We start from the raw sequence: 24,334 nt of genomic DNA on the forward strand, positions 1-24,334 counted from the left end.
GAATGTGATTGTTTTTAAAATAGATCATTTTGTCAATGTGAATCCATTTAGGGAAAAAAAAAGGACGCAACATGACCGACTATGTAACGTTTAATACACGTTTGACATCAGGTTTCCAAAGGGTCAAAGGGCAATTGAAAATCGAAAGATTCAAATATTTACAGTATCTCACAAAAGTGAGTACACCCCTCACATTTTTGCAAATATTTGATTGCATCTTTTCATGTGACAGCACTGAAGAAATGACACTTTGCTACAATTTAAAGTAGTGAGTGTGCAGCTTGTCTAACAGTGTACATTTGCTGTCCCCTCAAAATAACACAACACACAGCCATTAATGTCTAAACAGTTGGCAAAAAAAGTGAGTACACCCCTAATTGAAAATGTCCAAATTGGGCCCAATAAGCCATTTTCCCTCCCCGGTGTCATGTGACTCGTTAGTGTTACAAGGTCACAAGGTGTGAATGGGGAGCAGGTGTGTTACATTTAGTATTATCACTCTCACACTCCCTCATACTGGTAACTGGAAGTTCAACATGGCACCTCATGGCAAAGAACACTCTGAGGAACACTCTTGGCTCTACATTGCCAAGACCCTGAAACTGAGCTGCAGCACAGGTTCCTCTCAGAACAGTCCTCGCCATGGTCGACCTAAGAAGTTGAGTGCACGTGCTCAGCATCATATCCAGAGGTTGTCTTTGGTAAATAGACGTATGAGTGCTGCCAGCATTGCGGCAGAGGTTGAAGGGGTGGGGGGTCAGCCTGTCAGTGCTCAGACCATATGCCGCACAATGCATCAAATTGGTCTGCATGGCCATCGTCCCAGAAGGAAGCCTCTTCTAAAGATGATGCACAAGAAAGCCTGCAGACAGTTTGCTGAAGACAAACAGACTAAGCACATGGATTACTAGAACCATGTCCTGTGGTCTGATGAGACCAAGATAAACTTATTTGGTTCAGATGGTGTCAAGCGAGTGTGGCGGGAACCAGGTGAGGAGTACAAAGACAAGTGTGTCTTGCCTACAGTCAAGCATGGTGGTGGGAGTGTCATGGCCTGGGGAGCTACAGTTCATTGAGGGAACCATGAATGCCAACATGTATTGTGACATACTGAGGCAGAGCATGACCCCCCCCCCCTTCGGAGACTGGAAGAGGACTCCAGTGGCAACCTGTGAAGCTCTGGTGAACTCATGCCCAAGAGGGTTAAGGGTGTGCTGGAAAATAATGGCGACCACACAAAATATTCACACTTTGGGCCCAATTTGGACATTTTCACTTAGGGTTGTACTCACTTTGTTGCCAAAGTTTCAGACATTAATAGCTATGTGTTGAGTTATTTTGAGGGGACAGCATATTTACACTGTTAGACAAGCTGTACACTCACTACTTTACATTGTAGCAAAGTGTCATTTCTTCAATGTTGTCACATGAAAAGATATAATCAAATATTTACAGAAACGTGAGGGCTGTGCTCACTTTTGTGAGATACTCTATATAAAATAGTGTGAGCGCTTAACAGGAAAACCAAAGGCTGTGCAATGTGTGGCCTGAAGCAGAAAAACAACTTTAAGCATCTAGGTCATGTGATCAGCGAGCTATTGAATTTCCAAGCGAGTTTGTAATATATATGAATTTTTATAAAGCTTTTTTATGATATTTGGGAAAATCAAAGGCTGTGCAACAATCCACCCTATGGGAATAAACTGCTATTAAAATCATGTCTTAGTCACATGGTGAAAAAGCTATTGAAAATATAAAGAATCTATTTATCATCAGCTGTGCAATGCCATGCCCTTTCATCTGAAGAATACATTGATTTGAAGCATCTAGGTCATGTGACAAAGGAGCTATTGCATTATATTTTATATAAATGTTTATTAAAAAATCTACATTAACATAAATGTCAAGGACACTATAATTAGCAGCATGTGTCCCTAATGATGTTTTTAGCTGATATACTCAGAGTTGCTGAGATTTTTTAATGGCGATGATGCACTTTGTTGACGGTTCCTTACGACTTGCATTGGTTATGTGCAGTTCCCCTACAGTGTCAACATAAATGTCTTCTGCCATTTTAAAACTCGGGTCGTAATCAAGAAAACAAGACGTGTACACTGTTGTACATTTTTTTTCTTTCATAAAGACATTTTCCTCGACTCAATAGCTTAGGTTGTTTACGAATAAATGAGCTTTGAATGTCTGAATATGTGTCAAATATCGAACATCAAGCTAACTTTACCACGGCAGGTTACTCTACTGGATAACTTTGTACTAGGCCTATTGAAAAAATGTGCACTGGTTCACTAAGGTATCAAACCTTTAACGTAATTACTGACATTCAAAAAGTGAAAGTTTTTGGTACTTTACGCATTTACTTGTAGTTTGATCATCCCTAAATGGCAGGGAGCCTACTTAATTACAGTTTGGAAACTGAACAAACATGTTACACAGTGTTGTTTGATAGCGCACTATACTGAACGTACCTTTAATACTAATTCCAAGTCCTCCCACATCTTGCTTGGTAACTCGCACGGTGCGTTTAACGTTGGTGATCGTTTCTGGGACAGAAGAGGAGCTAAGGTTGGCTGGGTCTCCGTTAATGGAACCTGCGGGAGTTGAGTTGGATTTCACTAGTTCTTCGGTAACCTCTCCGGGGCTCACGGTTAAAGTCTCCTCGGTAAGTGTGGCTAACACTCGGATCCAACGGTCCACCGTAACTCGAAGTTCCAACAGTCCCGTTTTCTGAGCCTTCATAGCGGCAGCCATGTTCAACACATTCCTGGAATAACTATAGACGGGTTGGCAGTCGTGAAAAGAGATAGGGGTTGGGGAGATGCCAAGAGAGGCAGCCCCCTCCTCTCTCTCACTTTTTTCCTCTCTCCCTTTCTCTCTTTCTCCCTCCTGTTCGAAGATGTTTAACTATAGCATGCTACTTTTTCTCAGGCTTTGAGGTTTATTGACAAAATACAATTGAGAAAGGGGCATATATTGCTTAATACCGCGGAGTTTTTTGTGCTGGATCTTAATTCATAGGAAGACTATTATAACGTTCAATCTTATATTATAATCAAGGTTGTTCTAACCCTGAATGCTGATTGGCGGAAAACCTTACCATACCATGGGAATGACCAAACATGAGTTTTTACTTTTCTAATTGCGTTGGTAACGGGTTTGTAATACACCACAAATCCCCTGACATGTTTTACTGGTATGTCCAATGTACCTTCGACATATAGCCTACCACAACCGATTATGCCTCATTGATTAAATATTCTACGAAAGAGTTAAAGAGTAAACATGAAGTGTATCCATTTAATTTTAGTATTTGACAAGTCAGTCAATCAATAAAGTAAAACATCGGCCTACTTCATAAAAAAGCTGAGACATAGCAACTCGGTCGACTTCTAAATTAAAATTGCCTGTGTAATGGCATAGTCAATAAACTCGGCCTACACACAGACCATGAAAAGGGAGAAACCAACAGAAACGTGTTCACTATTGTCTCCCCTTGGGTCTTGGTCAAAAGTAGGCTAGGGAACCATGTAGGGAACAGACTGACATTTAGAACACACTTAAAAGCCCCTGTTCATGAGCTCTTAGCGGACTGCCCTTTTCCCAAGACAAGTTAACACCATGCTGTAAATAAGAAGTTAGTGCGGGCTTCGAAACTAAATCAATACCAACACTATCTGCCAGCAACTCCAAAGAGCCTGACACGGACGAATTATAAATTCCTTAGTGGTGAGGAGAGTGGTCTCTGTAAGTAGTTCAGACAGACAGGAAATCCGCTGTCACAAACGGCACCCCATTCCCTATAGAGTGTAGGTCTCTGAGCGCCCTGGTCAAAAGCAGTGCCCCACATGAAAAATAGAGTGCCATTTGGAACGCCAACAGACAGTTGCAAGAAAGGATTTTGTCGAGCCGTATTTACACTGCTCCGCTGCATCTGCCGCAATGGGCAGCAGGTGAATCGACGCGGCTGTTACTTGTAAACCCAAATTAGCACAACTTTAGGACACCTCTCACTGGTGATTGGTCCAATCAGTGTAGTTTTGTTTAGCACTGCAACACTTCCTGAAAAGGATAGAGGAGGACACAACACTGAGTGAGTCTGCACAAAGTCTAATCCACCACGGACACATGATAATGCGCTTAAGTGTTGATGTCTAATGATGGGAAGGTCGACTCACTTTACTGATCCGGATCTTTTCGAATCATCCAGAAAAAAGAACGAGTCCTGGAACTCATGTCTAAGTCGGCCTACACTTGTTATAAAGATGGAAATAGGAAGGAACCGTTGTACTCTCAGAGTAAATGCTACAGCCATCACCAAAACCATGTTCAATATGTGTAATATTAGAAGATTAACTTGACTGTCAGGGCGTGAACTGTGCAAATAGTGAGGAGTACATTTTCAGAAATGTTCTTTTCGGAAGAGCTAATACTTCCTGTAGTCTCTGGAGGTTCAGTAGGACCTACCTGTTGTGAGGGGTCATGTTATGTTTCAAGCAGAAAATGAAAAGGTCTATTAAGATTTTGGTGAAAAGTTGTGAATAATGTTCTTTACATCCGGTTTTCGGTTTTAAAAACTTTGTCTCCCTCTGGTGCTTGGACCTGTCTATCACACGTGTCTCCGTGTGTTTATGGTGTTGCGATAGAAAGGGGAGAGTTTGGGAGAGACAACCTAGGGGTTAGACTGGGTAATGGAGCATCTGACTAGTAACCAAAGGGTTTGCCAATCGAATCCCAGAGCTGTACATGGAGAATAATGGTCTGTCCTTCAGCAAGACAGTCAACCTGTGGTTGCTCTAAGTAAGACTGCTAAATGACTGACTTGTACGTTTCTCATATGTGTATCTACAGCAGCATAGTGTCTGTTCCAGCACAGACAGTTCCACTGAGGCCCTTGTCATTTTGAAGTGGTTAGAACTGGTGCCATTCTTTGGCTGATCCCCTTTTGAAGTTGCCTGATGACCCTTTCAGAGTTGCCTGATTACCTGGTTAGAGCTGTGAATAACCAGTTAGACCTGTGATTACCCTTTTATTGCTGTGGTTACCCGGTTAGAGCTGTGGTTACCCGGTTAGTGCTGTGATTACCCTTTTATTGCTGTGGTTACCCGGTTAGTGCTGTGATTACCCGGTTAGTGCTGTGATGCCCGGTTAGTGCTGTGATGCCCGGTTAGTGCTGTGATACCCGGTTAGGGCTGTGATTACCCTTTATTGCTGTGATTACCCGGTTAGAGCTGTGGTTACCTGGTTGGAGCGATGATAGTGTCACTAACCAGGTCATCATGGTCAGCCAATTAATTATAATCACCTTTCTTTGATAATCACATTTAAAAGTTAAAATATAACTGAATTATATTTTTAATGTATTAATTCAACCTTTATTTACACAGGGATTTCAAGCCGAGACGGGGCACGGTCTCTTTTACAGATGAGCCAAGTTTTATAGCAAGGATGCACTGGGAGATGGTGAGGTAAGGTATGAATGCGTTATACCTTAATTTACAGTTCACGGACATTTCTAAAGATCTCTCATTTCCAACATATGCATCTGTCTGGCTGAAGGGAGGTGACTAGAGTCTTGGGTGCTGTGCAGCTGCCTAGTTAACAGTTAAGAGGTGCCTTGATGTGATGAACAGTTCTGTTAGTCTCTATGGGACAGGAGGCTGAGGACTGAGGGCCACGGCACGGGCAAAGAAACGTTGGTCATGGTGGACCTGGACTGCCCACCTGTCCTCTGCCTACGGGAATATATTAATATCCGTGGGTGACTGGGGTGGGTGTGGTCAGTGAGGACATTGTCTGCACAGGCAGCAGTTGATGGGCCCTTTCAGCGGCTTGTACAATCAGTTGTATTTTGAGTCATTTGGAAGTCCCACCCACTTGACTACATTAAACTGCCTCCAATGGCGATGTCCGTGCTAGGACAGATTAGCCTTACCGACACGTTCAAGTTGCTGCGGATAAAAAAAACATCTGCTAAATTAGTCAAATGTAAAAATGAAATACATATCTAGAAATGGTTAAATTCGGGCTCTGTGGGGTGAAGTTTCCCAACTAGTGGTTAAGGTGAGGGCTTTTTTACCAACCCCGCAAAAAATATGTTTGCAGAATTGAGATAATTTAGCCATGCGGATTACATGGGTTTTAGCATTATCATTATAATACTGCCTCATAGGATAACTCATAGGATACCACCTTAACCTAACACTACTTTAATAATGGATCTTGATGTTTTTCTATGCAAAACTGAAATGGCGAGAACACTTTGCAGGTTCTGGAGTCACACTGGGTCTGGAGTCACACTGGGTCTGGAGTCACACTGGGTCTGGAGTCAGCAGAGCTTCCACAGAACCTGGACACATTACTCATTAAGCACCTCAGAACAGAAGTACTGACCAAGGATCAGTTTGGGATTTTAGATCCTAAGCAATTACATAACATCTAATGTAATGCAAAATCTATTGTACGTGAGGGGACCAGTTCCTAGGCAAGCTGTCAAAACCCTATTCTGTATTTTTTGTGAAAGGTGAAAATAGATTGGCTGATATTATAGTTGAACACACAAATAACGTTTTTGAATGTAAAGAGTTTCTACAAGTCACCACATCACCAATGACTTTGTTTCTAAATTGTTTCTTTATTCCCGTTTTAAGGCTCTAGTAATACGTCTTTGTTCATTAAGTCTCCTGCAATCAGATTATCTGAGAAATGGACAAAGCTGGCTGATTTGAGTGGCACATATACAACAATGGGCACAGTTATGATCCGCTCTGACCATATGACCGGCTCTTCGTACGTCCGTCAATCTGCCTGTCTTTGTCATCATCGTGGCAGGTGGCCACCCCAAGCCGTTCTAAAGGGTTCCATCTAATGTTCCTAAAGGATGAAGATGAATGGAACACCAGGGTTCACCAGGCTGTCTCGCAGTCACGCATTCAGGGAAGACACAAGCGCACACTTGACGGTTAACTGCAGAGACCCAGACGAACACAAAATGACAGCCTTGTACCGACACGACGGCGCTAAGACGCTTGTGCGTTCGTTGACCGGCCGTGGAGCACCCTAGGGCGAGTGCAGGCACGCTTTGGTCCAGCGTTTGGAAGGGTCACAGGCGTTACATGTTTTTGTCGACGCCAAATCAATAAGAAAACCTGTATTTTCTCACATATGAATGTGTACATTCAGAATGCGCCCCCACAAATACACACAAACACAACAATCATCTCTGACCCCCCCCCCCCCCCATACCAACTCGCTGAAGCGGGGGTGGAGTGGAGGACAGTTGGGTCGGTCTGCTGATTAATTTCAACCCCCCTTCCCTCCTTCCGCCCCCCCCCCCCCCTCCCAAATCTGCAGAGCTGTCGCCATATGGACCAGAGTGTCTGTCTGGCAGCCCGACCCCCCCCCCCCCCCCCCCACAGCCCCGGCAACCTGTCAGAGGGGGCGGAGGACGGACGGGGGGGGGGGCCCCCGCCTGCCTCGTTCAGATGGGCCTCGGTCCAGGACCCTGGCTCTTAGACCGGCCCACCTGTTCCACTGTCAAACCAGGAGTGTGTGTGTGTGTGTGTGTGTGCGTGTGCGTGTGAAGAAGAAAGAGAGAGAACGAAGGAGCACCCAATCATTCTCCAACCGCCTAGTTAGTTGGTGACCGCCGGTTTCGCATTCAAATTCGGGTCCTTAAACAGTCGCGCGCCAGTTGCTTTGCCCAGCCGCGAGCCGTGGTGACGTCAGGTGATTGCTGGGGTTGCCTCAGTCCAGCCCCCCGGTGATGCCGTGCCAGTGTGGGACGACTGAAAGGAGTTACGGCGCCGTTCAGGACGGCCTTGACGGGGGTCAAGTGAGCGCGCAAGGTCAGGGCTGAGACGCACCTGAGACCTGAGCCGTGGCACCTCCTTTCGCGCAGCTCCGGGCCTGTCCGTCATTGTCTCCTTGGCGTTCAGGCTCATTATTTCCTCGGCCCCTTGTGTTCCAGGAATAAAGTGAAGGTATATATGCATGAGGACAGAGGGAGGATCTACATAATGGGCTATCTCTCCCTCTCCATCTGGCCCGGGGAGGTTGTAAGCCCTGCTGTCTGGTGTCGCCCAGCGCTCTGCCCCCCCCCCCCCCCCCACGCTTAACCCCGCTAATGATATGGATGCCCTCTGCACTTCCTCACATATGACTGATGGGCTATTTGCGGGATTTGTAAGTGTGTGTTGTTATCATTTCCTCTGTGGTGGCTGTGTGTGTGTGTGTGTGTGCGCGTGGTGATGGTTGTGGAGGGCTGCACTCTAGAGAATTAGACACGGCGTCTGCCACCTGACCTCTGTGACCCCGACGGTTGCCGGAGCTGAGCGGATACACTCGCCGCCGTGTGGTCCCCCGACACGCTGGGGAGGAAGAGAGAGCGATGACGAGCGGACAGCAGGCGCAGGGTCGCCGAGTGACGACCGCAACGACTACAGCCACCGCCAGCCACCCCCCCCCTCCCCAAAACACGGCCTCGGCCCTAACACTGCACGGCCCGGATTCGGCCCCAGGTCGGCAGCAGGTTTTAGGAGTTGGCAGGCCAAGTCCGACCCTGCCCGTCAGCTGTCGGTAGAAAGTGTGGCAGGGCGAGCGGTTCTTTTGTCAGGGCGCGCGGTTTGCCAGGTCACCCTGGGCAGGGTGGTTGGCTGTAGAGGACCTGATGGTGTGTGATTAAAGGAGCGCTGACAAAGACACAGAGGCCAGCTGTCACAAACAGGGAAATAATGGCAGGGGCAAATCCTGTCCATCTGATTCTCTGTTCTCTTTGCTCCACTATGACTTGTGTCATCCTTTGTTGATGTGTCACCAGAGTGTTTTTGTTGGGCTTCTGGGTATGTCTAGTTGCTTGATTGAAAGCTCATTGCTTGTTGACAGATGATTGGGTTTATTCATTGGGCACATCGTTAAGTAGTAGACTGAGTAGGACTTAGTATTTGTCTGTTTAAGCTTATTGAAGGGGAATTCTGAGGTATAATTATGTAATATGTCTAGTACAGTACTTGCTTAAGATGTCCTTTATTTCCCTCCATACCAACTGGGACATTAGGCATCACTTGTATATATTTGTATTATTTCAGATTAATTATTTTTTTGAAAGCCTTTAAATATTTTCTTTCTATGTTCAGAGAAGCCAAACCGTGACTACAGTAAACAGCTTCAGCTAAATGAATTACTGATTGATTATTGTGCTCAGAAGTTGATCAATTGAACAATATACAACCCATTCATCAATTAATATTTTGGCATTAGGTTACTCTCCTTCATATGGTGACTCACATACATTTTTTTGTCCTTTAGCATACAAGCTTATCCAGAGCAAATTGGAACAATAATACTTACTATAAATCCTTCAACCTGGGAAGGCACATGTAGGTCAGAAATGGTGTACGAATGTTTTTACTACCTAACTGGACTGTGAGCTTCGTCCATCATCATATTTCTTCATCTACTCAGTATTCATCTGTTTATCTGTTCCCTGTAGACCACATGAATGAGACGATGAAGATGGATGTGGAGATTTAGGGGCGAAACACCTGTTCCCTCCTGAAAGGGTCAATGAGAGGACCTCAGCTGCAGAACTGTGACAACCCCGCAGCCAGAATCGGCCCTTATCAGTAAGTACATTTACACACATCCAAAATGTTACTTGGTGTAATGACTCTGCTAGTGGTAGACAACAGAGATAAAATACACAAAATCAACTTGAAGTCAAACGCACATTTGTATACTTTGCAGAAAGACATTAGCGCATCAGATTAATGTAGAATAGTGTTGGGGGGTAAATCCAATACGTTAATTCATAGTAAGTTACATGTGCACATTTTTACAGTTTAATAGGACGTGCATCCATTTAAGCCTCTCCCCACTATCACTTTGTTGACACGCCACCCCCACCCCCGGACACAGCAGAGAACAGCAGACTGAAAGAGGGACAACCTCTCTCTCCGTCTGCTCCAAGCCACACTCCGATAGGTGAAGGACCCGGCGGGGGTTGATGGTTGCAGCCTGGAGTATAGGTCCCTGGTGGGGACCCCAAACAGTAGGTAATAGTCCATGCCACGGTGGGCGTTAATTTGTTATTGTAACTCAGCAGCTGTGCGGCATGCTCCCTTGAGCAGGTGGCAGCCTAGCAGGGGTGGGGGGGGGGCAGGAGCATGTGGCATGTGTTTGTGGTTGGCCTGTAGGGAGGTGGGGTGGGGGGGTTGTTGGGGGATGGTTGGAGGGCTAGCTTCTCAGCGACCAATATTAACCTTCCTGGTTGCAAGAGGAACAACACATCTAGCGTAGTTTCTTCGTCTTTAACAGTTGCTCGTGTTGAAGATAGGGAAGGAAACAACACTCGAGGTGGGACAAATAGGCCTCTAGTAAAAACGTGTCTGATTTAGCCCTTTCTCTCTCTCGTCAAGCATACATTGGCCTATTAAGTGATATTAAGACAAAATAAAATAATCGGTGGATACATTTTTCGAAATGTAATCGTTCTCTGCGCCTGTTATGACTACAGATTACCGTAGTACTCTATGGCCTATGCATGGCAAACTAGATGCAAATAGTATAATCTTTATCTTGATTTAAAAGATATGGCTCTGGGCAACAACAACAATATACACCGGTTTGTCTACACGGTTGACATGCGAGCAAATGGTTGTCTATTGTCATGCTTAGCGTTGATCATTTCCAAAACACTGGTGTTCCTACTTCCTGCTGTTACGACAGCGTAATTACGCAGCGGTGTAGGCTATTGGCTTTTTGTAGGAAGGATTACGAAAATGTGTCCCGCCCACTCAAATATTCAGTGCAATGTCGTTACGGTAGCAACCTCTGTGGCAACAGCATGAACCGCATGATACCTCATGCTGAATTGTACGAATCACTGCGGTTTGTTATCTAGGTAGAAATACAAGTCAGTTGACTCGATAGGCATATTATTTGTTTTTACAGTTGGCTCTATCTGGAAGCGTGCACATTGCCATTCAAAGTGCGAAGACGATGGTCGGGATCCCGGGCGCTTTTCAATGTAAGTCACCTAACTGACCTATGCGTGTTATGCGGGAGGGTAATTGTCTATGTTTTAGCACAGTAAAATGGACGTAAACCATTTGCGCGATCTTTGGGGCTTTGGCTCGACATTAGCCCACTATCCTGTGACTATTTGAGTCAGTATCATGCGCTAAAATAAAGGAACAACGTCACCTACAACAGGTCGCGCGTGCTGAGGAAATTAGGCAAGTATGCGGGAAGTGTTCTCATTGTATGTTATATATATTTTTCCACAGTGCGTACGTTGTTGTCTTTTGTAGTCATGGTGTTCAATAGGCCAACGTTAAAATGTGTACCTCAATTATTAGACAAAGTGAAACCTTACACTCAGATTTATTTTCACTCAGACGTCCTTACATAGCCTAAGTAGCGTACATAGAAACAAATACTATTACGGTAGCCTATGTTGACAGTCAATTAAAATGGGTGTCAATTAAAATGTCTCATTATATATCAATACAATTAAATTCCCTTTGTTATCGTGGTTGTTAGGCGATTAAATTAGTAGATCTAGACTATAATAACACGCATATCATTTTGTTGTGAGCTTTGCCCTCATTTGCTCATACTGTTCTGCTGTTATGCTCCGGCTAGATCCAATAGCAAGGCGTCCACACTAAATGTGCCTTTTCAGTGGAGGATTTGGAATTAATCCACCAGGCAAAGTTTGCACCATCTGGAGTTTACAGATCTTCAAGACAATAACACCAGGCGGTCGAAAGACTGCCAATGGAGAACTCCCACTTGTCTACTTAGCTTGTGCGGGACAAAGGCGCAGTCATGCAACGCAAGTAGGGTCGCCACTGCTTGCCAGAGCCTCGGGATACAACTGTATCATTGTTTGACCTGGGGGCCACCAATTCGTCTCCCTTTTGCCCCAACATCAGAAAATAACAAACGATAGCCGGACAAAGATGAGACAGTAATGATGAGGACAATGACAGTAACTTTTTGTATATTGTAACCAGCAGAGAGCAGCAAAGCTCCTTTGGCATCAACGTCGGAAGTATAATCGTGATTGATTTGCCTTTTAATGGTCCTTAGTGTTCTTGGTTTTTAGTCCAGATTGTTGTCCCTGGTTTAGTTTTTACGAAAGGCGTATTTTTTTTCTCTCTCAGATGGAATGATTTCATTCATTTTACATTATGGAGCAGGGGATGGCGTCTATATTGTCTTCTCTGGGAGATGGTGTACCATGACAGAAGTGTCAAAGAGTACTGTGTCACACGTTTTTTTTCCAGTTACTCCCCTTGATTGTTTCTGTTTTGGGTCTTGATTCAATTAAATCCAGTCAAAAACATGTGGCCAAGTTGGACGCTCATACAATTTTCCTTTTTCCTTCACCACCCCCCCCGCCCGTCAAATGTTTTTCTGTGTGTGAGCGGGTCAGATTCCAATCCCCTGACTTTTAAAGAGGAAATAAATTACAAAAGGGCCCTGCAGGTTTGCATTAGGTTCCTAATTGGTTTTGGCTCGAGGAGCTCCTCCGAGTTGCCAGATCAGGCCCCTCTGTGATGTGTTGTGGTATGGGAGAATTTCCCTGGCACTGTGGAGGGAGAGCCATCCTCTACTCCTGTCATGATGTCTCATCTGCTGCTCTCTGGTCTCTGAGTGGGTCTTTTCCACCACTAACACCTGTTAATGCTTTACTGGGCCCCACGGTGCTGCTCTGGCCAGGGCCTCATCCAGCTCCGCCATCGAGCCCTTTGGGGTCTGGCTCCTATTAACTCTCCAAGGATGAGTCCGGTGTATTTAGTGTGTGCACTGGTGGTTTAGTCTTAGTTTGTCATTTGTAATGTGTGGCTGTGGCAAATGGGGGTGCTGTGTCCTGTTTCCATAACCTCATCTATTAGGGTCCCAACAAAAACACAATATTTACTATATGCACTCCTGTTAAAAGGTTTGGGGTCACTTGTACATTTCTTTGTTTTTGAAAGAACATTTAAAAAAAAAAGTGTCCCTTAAAATAACATCAAATTGATCAGAAATACAGTGTAGACATTGTTAATGTTGTAAATGTCCATGTTAGCTGGAACCAGCTGATTTTCAATGGAGAGTCTACCTAAACAGACAGAGGCCAATTATCAGCAGCCATCACTCCTGTGTTCTTGTGGCATGTTGTGTTTGCTTATCCAAGTTTATCAATTGATCATTACAAAATCCTTTTGCGATTATGTTAGCATAAGTGAAAACTGTTGAAGCAATAAGACAGTCTTTCTTTAGACTAGTTCAGTATCTGGAGCATCAGCGATTGTGGGTTCTGTTACAGGCTGGCAGCTTCATTAAATAGTACCTGCAAAACACCAATTCAGGGATGCTGGCCTTCTAGGTTAGAGTTCTTCCTCTCTCCAGTGTCTGTGTTCTTTTGCTTATCTTAATGTTTTCTTTTTATTGGCCAGTCTGAGATATGGCTTTATTTTTTTTTGCAGCATCCTGGAGTCATCTCTTCATTGTTGACATTGAGGCTGGTCTTTTGCGCTTACTTTAATTTAATGAAGCTGCCATTTAAGGACCTGTGAGGCGTCTGTTTCTCCAACTAGACCCTCTAATGTATTTGTCCACTTGCTAAGTTGTGCACCAGGGCCTCCCACTCCTCATTCTATTCTGGTTTGAGCCAGTTGCCGCTGTTCTGTGTAGGGTGTGGTACACATTGTTGTATGAGATCTTTAGGTTCTTAGCAATTTCTTGCATGGAATAGCCTTAATTACTGAGAAAAATAGATTGACGACTTTCAGAAGGAATTGTTTTGGGCCATTTTGAGCCTATAATCCATCCCATAAACACAGATGCTGAAGATACTGAACTAGCCAAAAAAAAAGTCCACTTTTATTGCTTTAACAGTTTTAACATCATCGCAAAAAGGTTTTCTAATGATCAACTAGCTTTCTAAAATGAAAAACTTGGATTAGCAAACACAAAGTGCCATTGGAACACAGGAGTGATGGTTGCTGATAATGGGTCTCTGTACGCATATGTAGATATTCCATTGAAAATCAGCCGTTTCCAGCTAAAATAGTCATTTACAACAATAACAACATCTACACTGTATTTCTGATCAATTTGACATTATTGTAATAGACAAAGAAATCTTCCCTTTCCTAATAATTAAATTCATTCTATTTCTTTTTGTGAGTGAAAATCTCAAACATACATTTCTTGAATCCATTTTGAAGTTAGATGTGAGTGATGATGTTAGCTGAAACATCTCCTCCCAGTCTTCCCCACAAAGCTTATCTCAGGTGAATGACTTAATGAATCCTCCGTGACGGACCCTGTTATGTCGCATGTTTTTTTTCAGTTGCCCTCCCCCCCCCCCCCCCCCCCCCATTCTGTCGCCTGCTCTGTACTTCATACTCCTATTATTTCAGCCTGTGAGGCAGCCTGGAGCTAAGGAGACAGAAAGAGAGAGAGAGAGAGAGAGAGAGAGTCAGAAAGCTATAGAGAGAGAAAGGAAGAAAAAAAAAGGGAGAGGAACGGATTAACTGTCAGGAGAATGTGAGGCTAATTGGCGCCAGGTTCGCACAGCTGTTTCTTGTTGCTGCACGCTGCACGGCCCGGTTGGAAGGATTGGATCCAGATGTGGGCCCTGCTCTCCAGAGCGCCCGCCAATAACAATCCTCTGGAATGCCAGTCTACAGGAGACGAGACCTATTAGTGGACCCGTGCCGAGACGCGCTTCGTTCCCCTCTCCATGTCAGACCCTTGTTTTTGTTTTTCAGCGGACGGTCTTGAGACAATCACTTCTCGGGGGGGGGGGGGGGGGGGGCTCAGTTCGCGGGGCTCAGTTCGCACGGTTGTTAGCACTGTCATTTAGTTTTACTAACTAGGCACTGTGTCATTGTCGCCACGTAACACACTGATATCATATGTCACGTTCAAGCTTTTGGGACCCCCATCTGGGGTTTTGAGATGTCTTTAGAATGTCGGAGGGGCCTTTTGGATGTCCCCCAATATGGATTAGAACTACTGTGTCCCGCTGGGAAAAGTGTTTCTTTCAAAACTGTCATTGAAAATGCATGTATCTCTTCTTCCCTTCTGTATTTTCAGGCGTTTTTACTGCTGGGACATGTTGGGAACCTTATTGTCTGCAGGCGTCTATTAAATCTCCTGCTTTATGCGGAGGACATTGACCAAGAACAAAAGTAGTCACCCGGTAGCAAATGAGAGCGGTCACAGTGGGGAAAAAGGAACTGAAAGAAACGTATCAACACATTATGCTTTTTTAATACCCGTCCTTACCTCCTAGAGCCCAGACAAAGCCCCGTTTGGATTGGTCACCCCTGTTCTCCACGGCTCAGGGCTATTTTCCGCCACTCTCTCTCGGTCAGTGGCTGGGGGGGGACACTCCAGCTGCAGGGGGATTGTCAGCACCCAGAGGAAAGTTCAAATCCATGCCTGTATGACTCCCCCATTGAATACAGAGAGCACAATATGGACTGGTTTTCAAATGGGACTCTCGGTTCTTTTGTGATACCACCCACCCCTCCATTTAAATACCCCTGTCAGACTTTTTATCAAACTTTTCCAAGAGTCAGGACGTCTTCCTGTGAGTTGAAAAGTTTGCAACAAATAGCCGCAAACCTACCTCTTGCAATATAGTCTCTACATTGTCATAACCGTGACACAACACATCGTTGTCTTTAAAAAAAGACATCAGCTCGTGACAAGGAATGTGTAAAACTGTCCAACTTATAAGCTTTAGCGTTCACCCTAGCCGATTTAGCTGGCTTAAATCATGCCGGTGGATGATGGAAGCTTCGGAGAAATCCTCCCCAGATCTCTCTCTTCTCATGTGTTTGTTGTACTGGCGCTTTATTATTCCCTTGCTAGCTCATCAAACTGCACCTCATCCATCTCTGCTCTGGTTCCTGTCCTGCTCAGCTTCAGCGGCGCTCTGGGATGACTCTGGGCAGTCATGCATTTAAAAAAAACAAAAAGAGTTCCAAAACGCTTCTTAAAAATATGCACTCTTTAGGGTTCCAGTTCTACCTGGGAACCAAAGGGTTTCTTTACATGGTTCTCCCTGAAATGGACTGCCTGAAACTCTTCCAAGGTAGAACTCTAAGAGTGGAGTGCTGATTTACGATCAGTTTAGCATTTTACATCCTCATCTGAACACAATTATTCTGATTGATGCTGAGGGATTTCATTGTGAAATGAATACCTGCTGTCATTTACAGTCTCTGATTTTCCAGACAGCATTGAACGATACTGTTGCTCTCTTGTGTTGGAATCTGGTCCTTTCAGATTTGTTTGATGATGTTTTGTGTCTTCCCTATAGTAATGTCTTTAGATTGTTCACTTTCGCCTCATTTCCACTGGTGCCAACAACACCAATTTCCTCAGTTCTCCCAAATCCTGGTATTAACGGTAGTTCGTTTTGGCAAACTATTTAAACTAAATAATGAATACACTGGCTTACAGTTGCAGTGTCACGAGTGTAGGTGGAGAAGGAGCCGGTCGTGGGAGTTTGAGGAAGAAATTATTTTTAAGTTAAAATGCCCTATTATTATAAACAGACTGAGCATGGCATTATTGTTTATTTTACTACCAGAAAAATATCGCCTTTTATTTTTTGTAACCGGAAAACCTAATCGCGTTGATAGTTTACTCCTCCCTCCCCACCTGAGCCCCTCTTTAAGACCGTGGTACCAAATGTATAGGTGAAACAGGAAAGTCCGGAGCCAACGTTAGCATAAATCACCGATGTAGCCCTGGTACCGGGGTAAAACATTTTTGGGGCGGGGTGATTTATCTCGATAAATAACTTGTCTCTGTTGTCAGGTGTACCATTTATCTGGGGACACATTGCGAGATGAATAGTAGGAAATACATCGGACGAGAGAGTCTCCTTCTCTCTCTTTCACACACACACACAAACCCACAGAGACCTTAAGGGAGAGGGCACTTCGACAAGTCTAAACATCCCTCCAGCTGAACCCTGACTAAGGCAGAGACTTTGCCTGTTAGTGTGTACGTTTGGTTCCTGCCCGTGAGCCAGCCCCCCAACCCCTCCCCGGTCCTTATCTAGCCCAGCTGTAATTGAGCCCTTCACAAAATCCACCCCCAGGCTCTATCTCCACCTGGCCAGGTGTTCCTCACACAGCTCTCCAGATGAGCCACCTGCAAAACACAGGTGTGGCTGCGGCCAGGCAAGAGCACAACACAGCTGCCTCAGCCCTGGGGATAATAACAAGGTTATTATGGGATCAACTGCAGGTGGAGGAAGGAACACTGCAATAACACACGCACACACACACAGAGATGTGTGCTCGCACACCCCCTCACACATAGCGTAACCCTACGCCCTGATGAGAGGAGAGGCCTCGCTGCCGATGTCTGTGCGCGCCTTTGAGTCGAAATGACGAGGACTTTCCCTTTCCCAGGCCCCTGTGTTGATGTACATTCCTATTGTTGCGGCTCTGACATAACAGGAACAATAATGTTCTTTGTGAGGCATGAAGTGGCACTATTGTCAGGTCCTTCCTGTAAGCACAATGGATGACACAACTTACCTCCACCTTGGAGTGAACCCGGGTTAAACAGTCTGATTAATTTGAAGAGGATTTTTTTATTTTATTATTATTGATTTTATTTTTTTCCTTCCTACTCTCCACCTCCCTCTCTGTAAATCCAGACATGGACTCAAATGAAATGCCTCTTCCCGATGAAAAGCAGTTACAAAGTCAGCTTGTTTTTACAAGGTGGTCGTTGGAGTACATGAATGCTGTGCTTTATGTCAAAAAGGGATTTTGAATTATTAACATTTCGGCCATAGGAGGGTAATGCAAATGGGATGTGGTCCTGTAGCCTGTATGTTTCTTGTTCTATAGAATGAGCCTAGTCTTAATCAGGCCTGAATTCGCTGTGTTCAGTATGACCATAGAAGGCATGTATTGCAGTCTAACTGTCGGTCTGACATTTTCGTTCACGTCTTTAGTTAGTTGTTTACGAGGACCCCTGTGGTTTATTTCTTGTGAATTTGGTGAGGCTGGCAGAAACTTCAAGCAAGCCTCCGTTGCACATTCATGATCGGTATGGTGCTGTAACGGGCGCTGTGAGGCGTTAACTGAGTCCGGAGACAGCCGCTGATTGCCATACGCTTGATCTGGTGCACGGTTTGCCGGCAGAAAGCGGGAGAAGGTGGTTATTGAATATCGTTTAACGTCGTTATTGGAGGAAAAAGGTTTGGCGTCTGTCTGTGCACTTGGCCTTCCTCGGTGGAAACTTTGAGAAGACTCAAGCCAAGTGAGCGTGTGACCCATCTCTCATAAATTCTACACGCACGCACACGCACACATACACACACACACACACACACACACACACACACACACACGCAGGCACTCGAAGTGCAGTCCCCTCCTCAAACCCAAAGTGTAACAAGAGATCTGACGGTTTTCCATGGGTGAGTGGGCGGGTCAGGCCTTACTTAAACTAATCGCTCCCAGCAGTGTTGAATAGCCAGACACACTGGAGCCGTGGGCTGAGGTTTTGGAATGCCTCTGCCGACTCAATGCCTGCCTTTCATCGAGAGCAAGGGAGGGGGGGGGGGTGGGGGGCTGTAGGAATGAGTGAGAGAGAGAGAGAAAAAGAGGGGACCCATTTGTTATGGGTGATACAGGAGTGTTTGAAGGGAGGTACAATAGCTTCGGGGGGGTGGGTGGGGGTGGGGGTGGCCATTTGCTTTTAATGTCTTTGGGATGATCTGTGAGCAGGACCGTCCGTGAATCGGTAGGATTGACTTTAGTCGCCGCCATCGGTGGGAGAGGAGGCCGACCGGAGGACTCTATGCACTGTCCCCGCAGCACTCCACGTGGCCTGTTCTCATCCGACATCATTGCCGTGCAGAGCATTAAGACAAGGCAAATAGGAGCAGTGCCTTGCTTCAGCACGTGTGGCCAGACCACTGCCAAGCATCCCGTTTATTTTCACAATAAATGGCCCTAGCAGACATGGTGAAAACGAGGCTGTGCTCACTGCGGATGTAATGGAAAATGTGGGCAGTTTTAACATCCGACGGTTCTCCTGCCCTTTCCTCTCTCCAACTGTTTATAGCAGGAGTCAGGAAAAGCAGAAGAAGGACTGAGAGAAAGCGAGAGAGACGTAAGATATTCAGGTGCATTGGGTTTTCATTGATTCCAAGGGAACTCCTGTGGGCTGAGATATGGTGGGTCGGGGGAACTGGGAGACAAGCCAGTCGATGAGTGGTTTTGGCCGGCTCTCCAACCTGTGAACAACCAAAGACAAGCCTGGCCTCTGAAAGACAAAAACACACACAAACACTCACAGGCGTCTGCTTAGAACAATGTGGGTGGAAATAGGTATTTTACAGCTGGAGAAAGACACTCAACAGCATCTCAGTGTTTTGGTTTATTTCCTGCTCATTGGGCTGCCATTAGCATTAGCATGTCCTGCGAAACATCAGCGGTCATTATTGCATGGATTCATGTTTTCATGTGTGGCTAACGGGAAGCGTAGGAAGCCCAGTTTTTGTTTTGTTTTCTTTCTGTCAGCAGCTTGTTTGCTAAGAATTGGCAGTTCTCACCAACGAGGTGGAAGATGCAACAACCTCCCCCCTTGTGACTTAATAGTTGTTATCTAAGACTTTCTTGAATGGCTTCTTATGCTAATGCAGCCCAACACTTAACAACGTAAAACCTAAATGTAGCGTTAATGCTAATAGATTAGCTGTTGATTGCATTCAGATCATGCGCGCGTCGCTGTAGCACAATGGGGCCCCTGTCGCTCTGTTGTCGGCTGGTGGCTTTCGTTCTACAGAAAACGAGGGGGTTCCCCGGCGCTGTGCGGCCCGGCTGCTGGCCCCGGCTTTGTTGCCCTCGGGTGCTTGTTAAAAAGCCCAGGAGATAATAGCCCATTTAAAAAGCGAGGTACATTCGCCAGCGCGCCACTCTGAGACGGAGCCTGCCATCAGCAGCCACCGCGAGCCTGCGTGCCTCCCGCTTGTGATGATAATGACACCTTTCAGTAGTCACCTCAGCTGACTGCCGGCGCCTGGGTTTTCCCTGCAGAAGCTGGTGCCGGTGTAAAGTGTGTGTAAAAGGCTTTTTGAATTGGCCCTAGTGGGGGAGGGTGGCTGGGTTGTCCCTGTCTTTTATGGCAGGAGGACTGTTCCGTTCCTGGCCGCCTTGGGAACGATTTGTTGTACGTACATCTGTCTGTTTACAGGAGATGGGCTTTTGATTGCGCCTTAGAGTGGCTCACCCGCAAAGACATTAGCACTCATCGAGGTATGACCAGACTTTTTGTGAAGCTTGATGATTTTATTTGAATTCATTGTGGACTTAAGACCACAGTCACCCCATCCCTTAGCTCGCCCCAACAAACCACCCAGCACAAGACAAAGTGAGTGAGGTAATTATACTGATTCTCCCTTTACCCCCTTCAGACCCTCCGACGTCCAAACTCCCCTGCTATGGACCAGAGGGGAGCACTGGTGCCGTCGTTTAAGCGCTCTGTTTATTTTTCTAAATGTAGATGTTCGTGGGGAGAGAGAGAGAGAGAGAGCGAGCGTGTGAACAGAACCAGATGCTCGAGGTTCACTGGGATATCTCATTTTGTAGGCAGCTAGCAACGATCCCTTTTCATTTTTTTTTTTCATTTTGGGACATACACCCCAGCACAATGGTTAACAGCTGTGGAAGACTGCGTTAAGAAGGAGCTTAAGCAGTACCCCATACCACCCCCCCCTTCCTTCTCCCTCTGTTATGGTCTTAAAGAATGGCCCAAAGTAATTGGCTAGGTGTGTGTCAACTGAATGAGGTAACTAACTACCTAGTACAGGGGCGATTCGGACGTTACACGTGACAGATAGAAGACAGCGGCAGAGTAAGAGGGCGGTTGCCGTCGTGTGGTAACGAGTCTCCCGTTAGCTGGCGAGCGTGGACACGTTCACCTGCGGGGCGTCTGGGCTGGCGTCTGCAGAGCACCAGCAGTCAGCGGCCAGCCTCCTGTTCCCTTGGCCGTGGCCACCTGGCCCTCTCTCCCTTGGCCAGATGCATCCTCTAAATGTATCAGTCCGACGAGATCAGATAAAGCTGTGCTGCGTGCGTCTGTGCGTCATCAACCCCCGCGGGGTTAGCTGAACCTTATGAAGCTATTAGGCGGTGTGTGTCTGCAAGGCTGGGCTGTGTCACCTCTTAATATGCTTCTTTTGTTTATGTTAGGCTGATGTTTGTTTGTTTGTTTGTTTTTTTGTTGGCGCATGTGTGTGTCCCGTTTAGAGCACTCCTTTCTGGAGCTTGGGAAGGCCTTTAATGGGCACCGTGGTTTGCCATTGGTCAATTATAGAGCCTGTGAGTAACCATTAGCCTCAGAATTTGAAGGATATCCACAGTCCCGCGCCCCAGAACATTTACAATTTTTAGGTGGAGTGTTCAGTCCTCCACGTTCTCAGTTGTGGGTCAGCCTTTCTCATTTCAGAGTCTGTTATTTTTTTGTGTTGCTGATGAATCAGTCGGTGGCTTAGGTTTTACTCAGTGAAGCTTGAGAACAAGAGGTTGCATTCATCTGCCCTCAAGTGTCCACACTGGATTCAATGGTCTAGCAGACTGCATTAAGGTGGGGAAACAAAAAGAGTGGAGTGAATGGAAAAGGGCAACCGAGAAGGAATAAACCATTGTGAGAGCCCCACTCTGGAAGGGGGTGAAGAGGAAAGTAAAGCCCCCCCCCCCCCCCCTCTTTTGGCACGGCTTCTGTTTAGCCTGTAGGTGCCAGGACAATTAGTTATGTTAATTAAGAGGCCCGTCTGTAAATACATTAAATAGATTAGCTCTGCATTGGCCGAGAGCTCCACCGAGGGGGGGGGGCGTGGCCTTGTCTCTGACATCAGACTGGCCCTGGAAACAGAGGAGATGGTCTGTGGGAAAAGGGGGGAGGAGTCAGAGATAGAGAGGGAGAGAGCGAGAGCAAGAGGTTCACACAGTTTGTGTGTGTCTGTGTGTGTGTGACGGAGACAGAGCGGGAGAGCGAACAGAGAGGGGGAGAGAGAGAGAGAGAGAGAGAGAGAGAGAGAGAGAGCGCGCAGAGTGTGCCGGACTGCCTGGATATCCTCTTCCATCTGGGAGCCATCTGTGTTTCTTTGGCTCTAGACTCCGCCACACTGGGACTCACATATGTGGGAACGCCAACACATGTCTGACATATGAAGGCGTGCGGACGGAGAGAAAAGAACCAGAAAATAGAGACGGATAAGAAAGAGGCACCTCAGCTGGGTCAGGACACACAACGGACGACTCGTAGGGTGGAGGTAAAACCACTTTGTGTCTCACCTTTTCTGTGTAGCGCGCTGAGGTTATTGTGTGTGTGTGTGTGTGTTACTTAGTGAGATAGGAGTGTGTGAGTGCTTGGTCCAGCTTCACTCAATTTTGTGTAATATAGTCAGAGCACTGCCAGCCGTCTTCTCTTCATGTCCCTCCTCATGACATGGGACACGGCTAACAACATTTAGCTTGGCGCTGGGAACACTGCCGCGTTCAGAGGACTCTGTCAGCTATGTCATAAAAACGCCTGCATGTCACGCAACTGGTTCTAGTTATAGGATTGGAACACAAGCCGACAGTGTAGACGGAGGACTACCCGACAGTGTAGACGGAGGACTACCCGACAGTGTAGACGGAGGACTACCCGACAGTGTAGACGGAGGACTACCCGACAGTGTAGACGGAGGACTACCCGACAGTGTAGACGGAGGACTACCCGACAGTGTAGACGGAGGACTACCCGACAGTGTAGACGGAGGACTACCCGACAGTGTAGACGGAGGACTATCCGACAGTGTAGACGGAGGACTACCCGACAGTGTAGACGGAGGACTATCCGACAGTGTAGACGGAGGACTATCCGACAGTGTAGACGGAGGACTATCCGACAGTGTAGACGGAGGACTATCCGACAGTGTAGACGGAGGACTATCCGACAGTGTAGACGGAGGACTATCCGACAGTGTAGACGGAGGACTATCCGACAGTGTAGACGGAGGACTATCCGACAGTGTAGACGGAGGACTATCTGCTACTCTGAAGACATTACAGTCTTGTTTTGTAGCCGAGACGGTCGATCCTAGTTTAGGCACCCCCCCCCCCCCAGTAAATGACACTGCCGTGTTCCTCTGCCGTTTCCCTGTGCTGACTCCCCAGTTCCACGTGGCACAGCTTTCAAGGTAAACAAAATGGATGCTGCTGCTGAGGTGAGACTCAAGGGACTGCAGAGAGTGGGTGAAGGTTATCGCAGTCTTCTGTATTCCTGGTGCCTGTGTGTTCACCTAGCTATGTGTTGCTACGGGTTAATCCAGATAATGCTGTTATTTAAAATGCTATGTGCGAGCCTGACAACCGATAATGAATGGAATTCTCTAGCAACTCTCTGGAAGCCTACACAACCCGGTAAACTTATAACGCAAGGCAATCTATGAATGTTTTCACAAAGACCTTGTGTGCTTCGACCTGTCTCTGTGTCCTCGTGTTTTCTGCGGTTGAGAGGAGAGGATGGACAGCCAGCCAGACAGACAGACAGGCAGTCAGACAGCCAGGGACAGACAGAGATCGAGGGGACCTGGTTAGTCTCAGCTCAGTAAAGCAGGACTTTGTGTCTGTGGGGAGATTGGACTGGGCAGACTCAAACCTGTGAGTCCTGCGTCTGGGGGCCGGCTGGATATTGTCACACTCCTGACAGCAGAAGCTCTGTGTGTGTGCGCACGCCTGTGTGTGCTGTGGGCACGTTTGCGTGTGAGATATCGGCTCATTGTTTTCATCTGGAGGCAGTCTCTCTAGCAGGGAATGTTCAACAGTTTCAATGTGGAATCGTTGAGAGACTGACCCAGAAATAATAATATGTTAGCCTATCCTTACAATACATCTACATACAGGCTCATAACGGTCCCCACAATTAGTACCTAGTTCATACCAATTGGTCGTGATGAATTCCCGGGATGTCATAGACACCATTAACCTTTGTCCACTAAGCTCAAATCCTTACAATCACTGCTCAGAATGCTCCCTTTATCTCTGAGTTCCCCTCTCTCTCGCCCTCCCCCCTCCCCTCCCCCCACCACACACACACACACACACACACACACACACACACACAGGTCCTGAAGCAGCTGCTTCAAACGTTGCAGAGCAGGAAGCTCTTGATTAGTTCCAGCGACTAGGGCTGTGATATCAGGCCTGTGGAGGGGTGGGGGGAGATGATGACCTGTCATCTCCCAATCATGATTTCTTCTCTAAACCCCTGTTTTCAACACTATGGTCAC

The 24,334-nt window shown here is 46.4% G+C and overlaps 2 protein-coding genes across 14 annotated transcripts in view; one reads left to right on the forward strand and one right to left on the reverse strand.

The window, feature by feature from the left end:
* snta1 (syntrophin, alpha 1) overlaps window positions 1–2,859 on the reverse strand; it is a 38,812-nt gene extending 35,953 nt beyond the window's left edge. For both annotated transcript variants that reach the window (XM_010902633.3, XM_010902632.3), the window contains exon 1: window positions 2,484–2,859. In XM_010902633.3, coding sequence (XP_010900935.2) covers window positions 2,484–2,766 — 283 coding nt within the window. In that variant the 5' untranslated portion in view covers window positions 2,767–2,859. The remainder of the gene's footprint in view (window positions 1–2,483) is intronic.
* Window positions 2,592–24,334, forward strand: part of cbfa2t2 (CBFA2/RUNX1 partner transcriptional co-repressor 2) — a 49,586-nt gene continuing 27,843 nt past the window's right edge. For 2 of the 12 annotated variants that reach the window (XM_020055599.3, XM_034287314.1), the window contains exons 1-5: window positions 4,023–4,105; window positions 5,400–5,480; window positions 9,503–9,635; window positions 9,928–10,060; window positions 10,963–11,038. In XM_020055599.3, coding sequence (XP_019911158.2) covers window positions 10,016–10,060; window positions 10,963–11,038 — 121 coding nt within the window. In that variant the 5' untranslated portion in view covers window positions 4,023–4,105; window positions 5,400–5,480; window positions 9,503–9,635; window positions 9,928–10,015. Of the gene's footprint in view, window positions 2,678–4,022; window positions 4,106–4,170; window positions 4,311–5,399; window positions 5,486–9,502; window positions 9,636–9,927; window positions 10,065–10,962; window positions 11,039–22,070; window positions 22,331–24,334 lie in introns of those variants that run through there. The other 10 variants (XM_020055600.3, XM_013138081.4, XM_013138084.4 and 7 more) reach the window with 10 other exon arrangements.

Source organism: Esox lucius, chromosome 17 (assembly GCF_011004845.1).
Source record: "Esox lucius isolate fEsoLuc1 chromosome 17, fEsoLuc1.pri, whole genome shotgun sequence".
Lineage (NCBI taxonomy): Eukaryota > Metazoa > Chordata > Actinopteri > Esociformes > Esocidae > Esox > Esox lucius.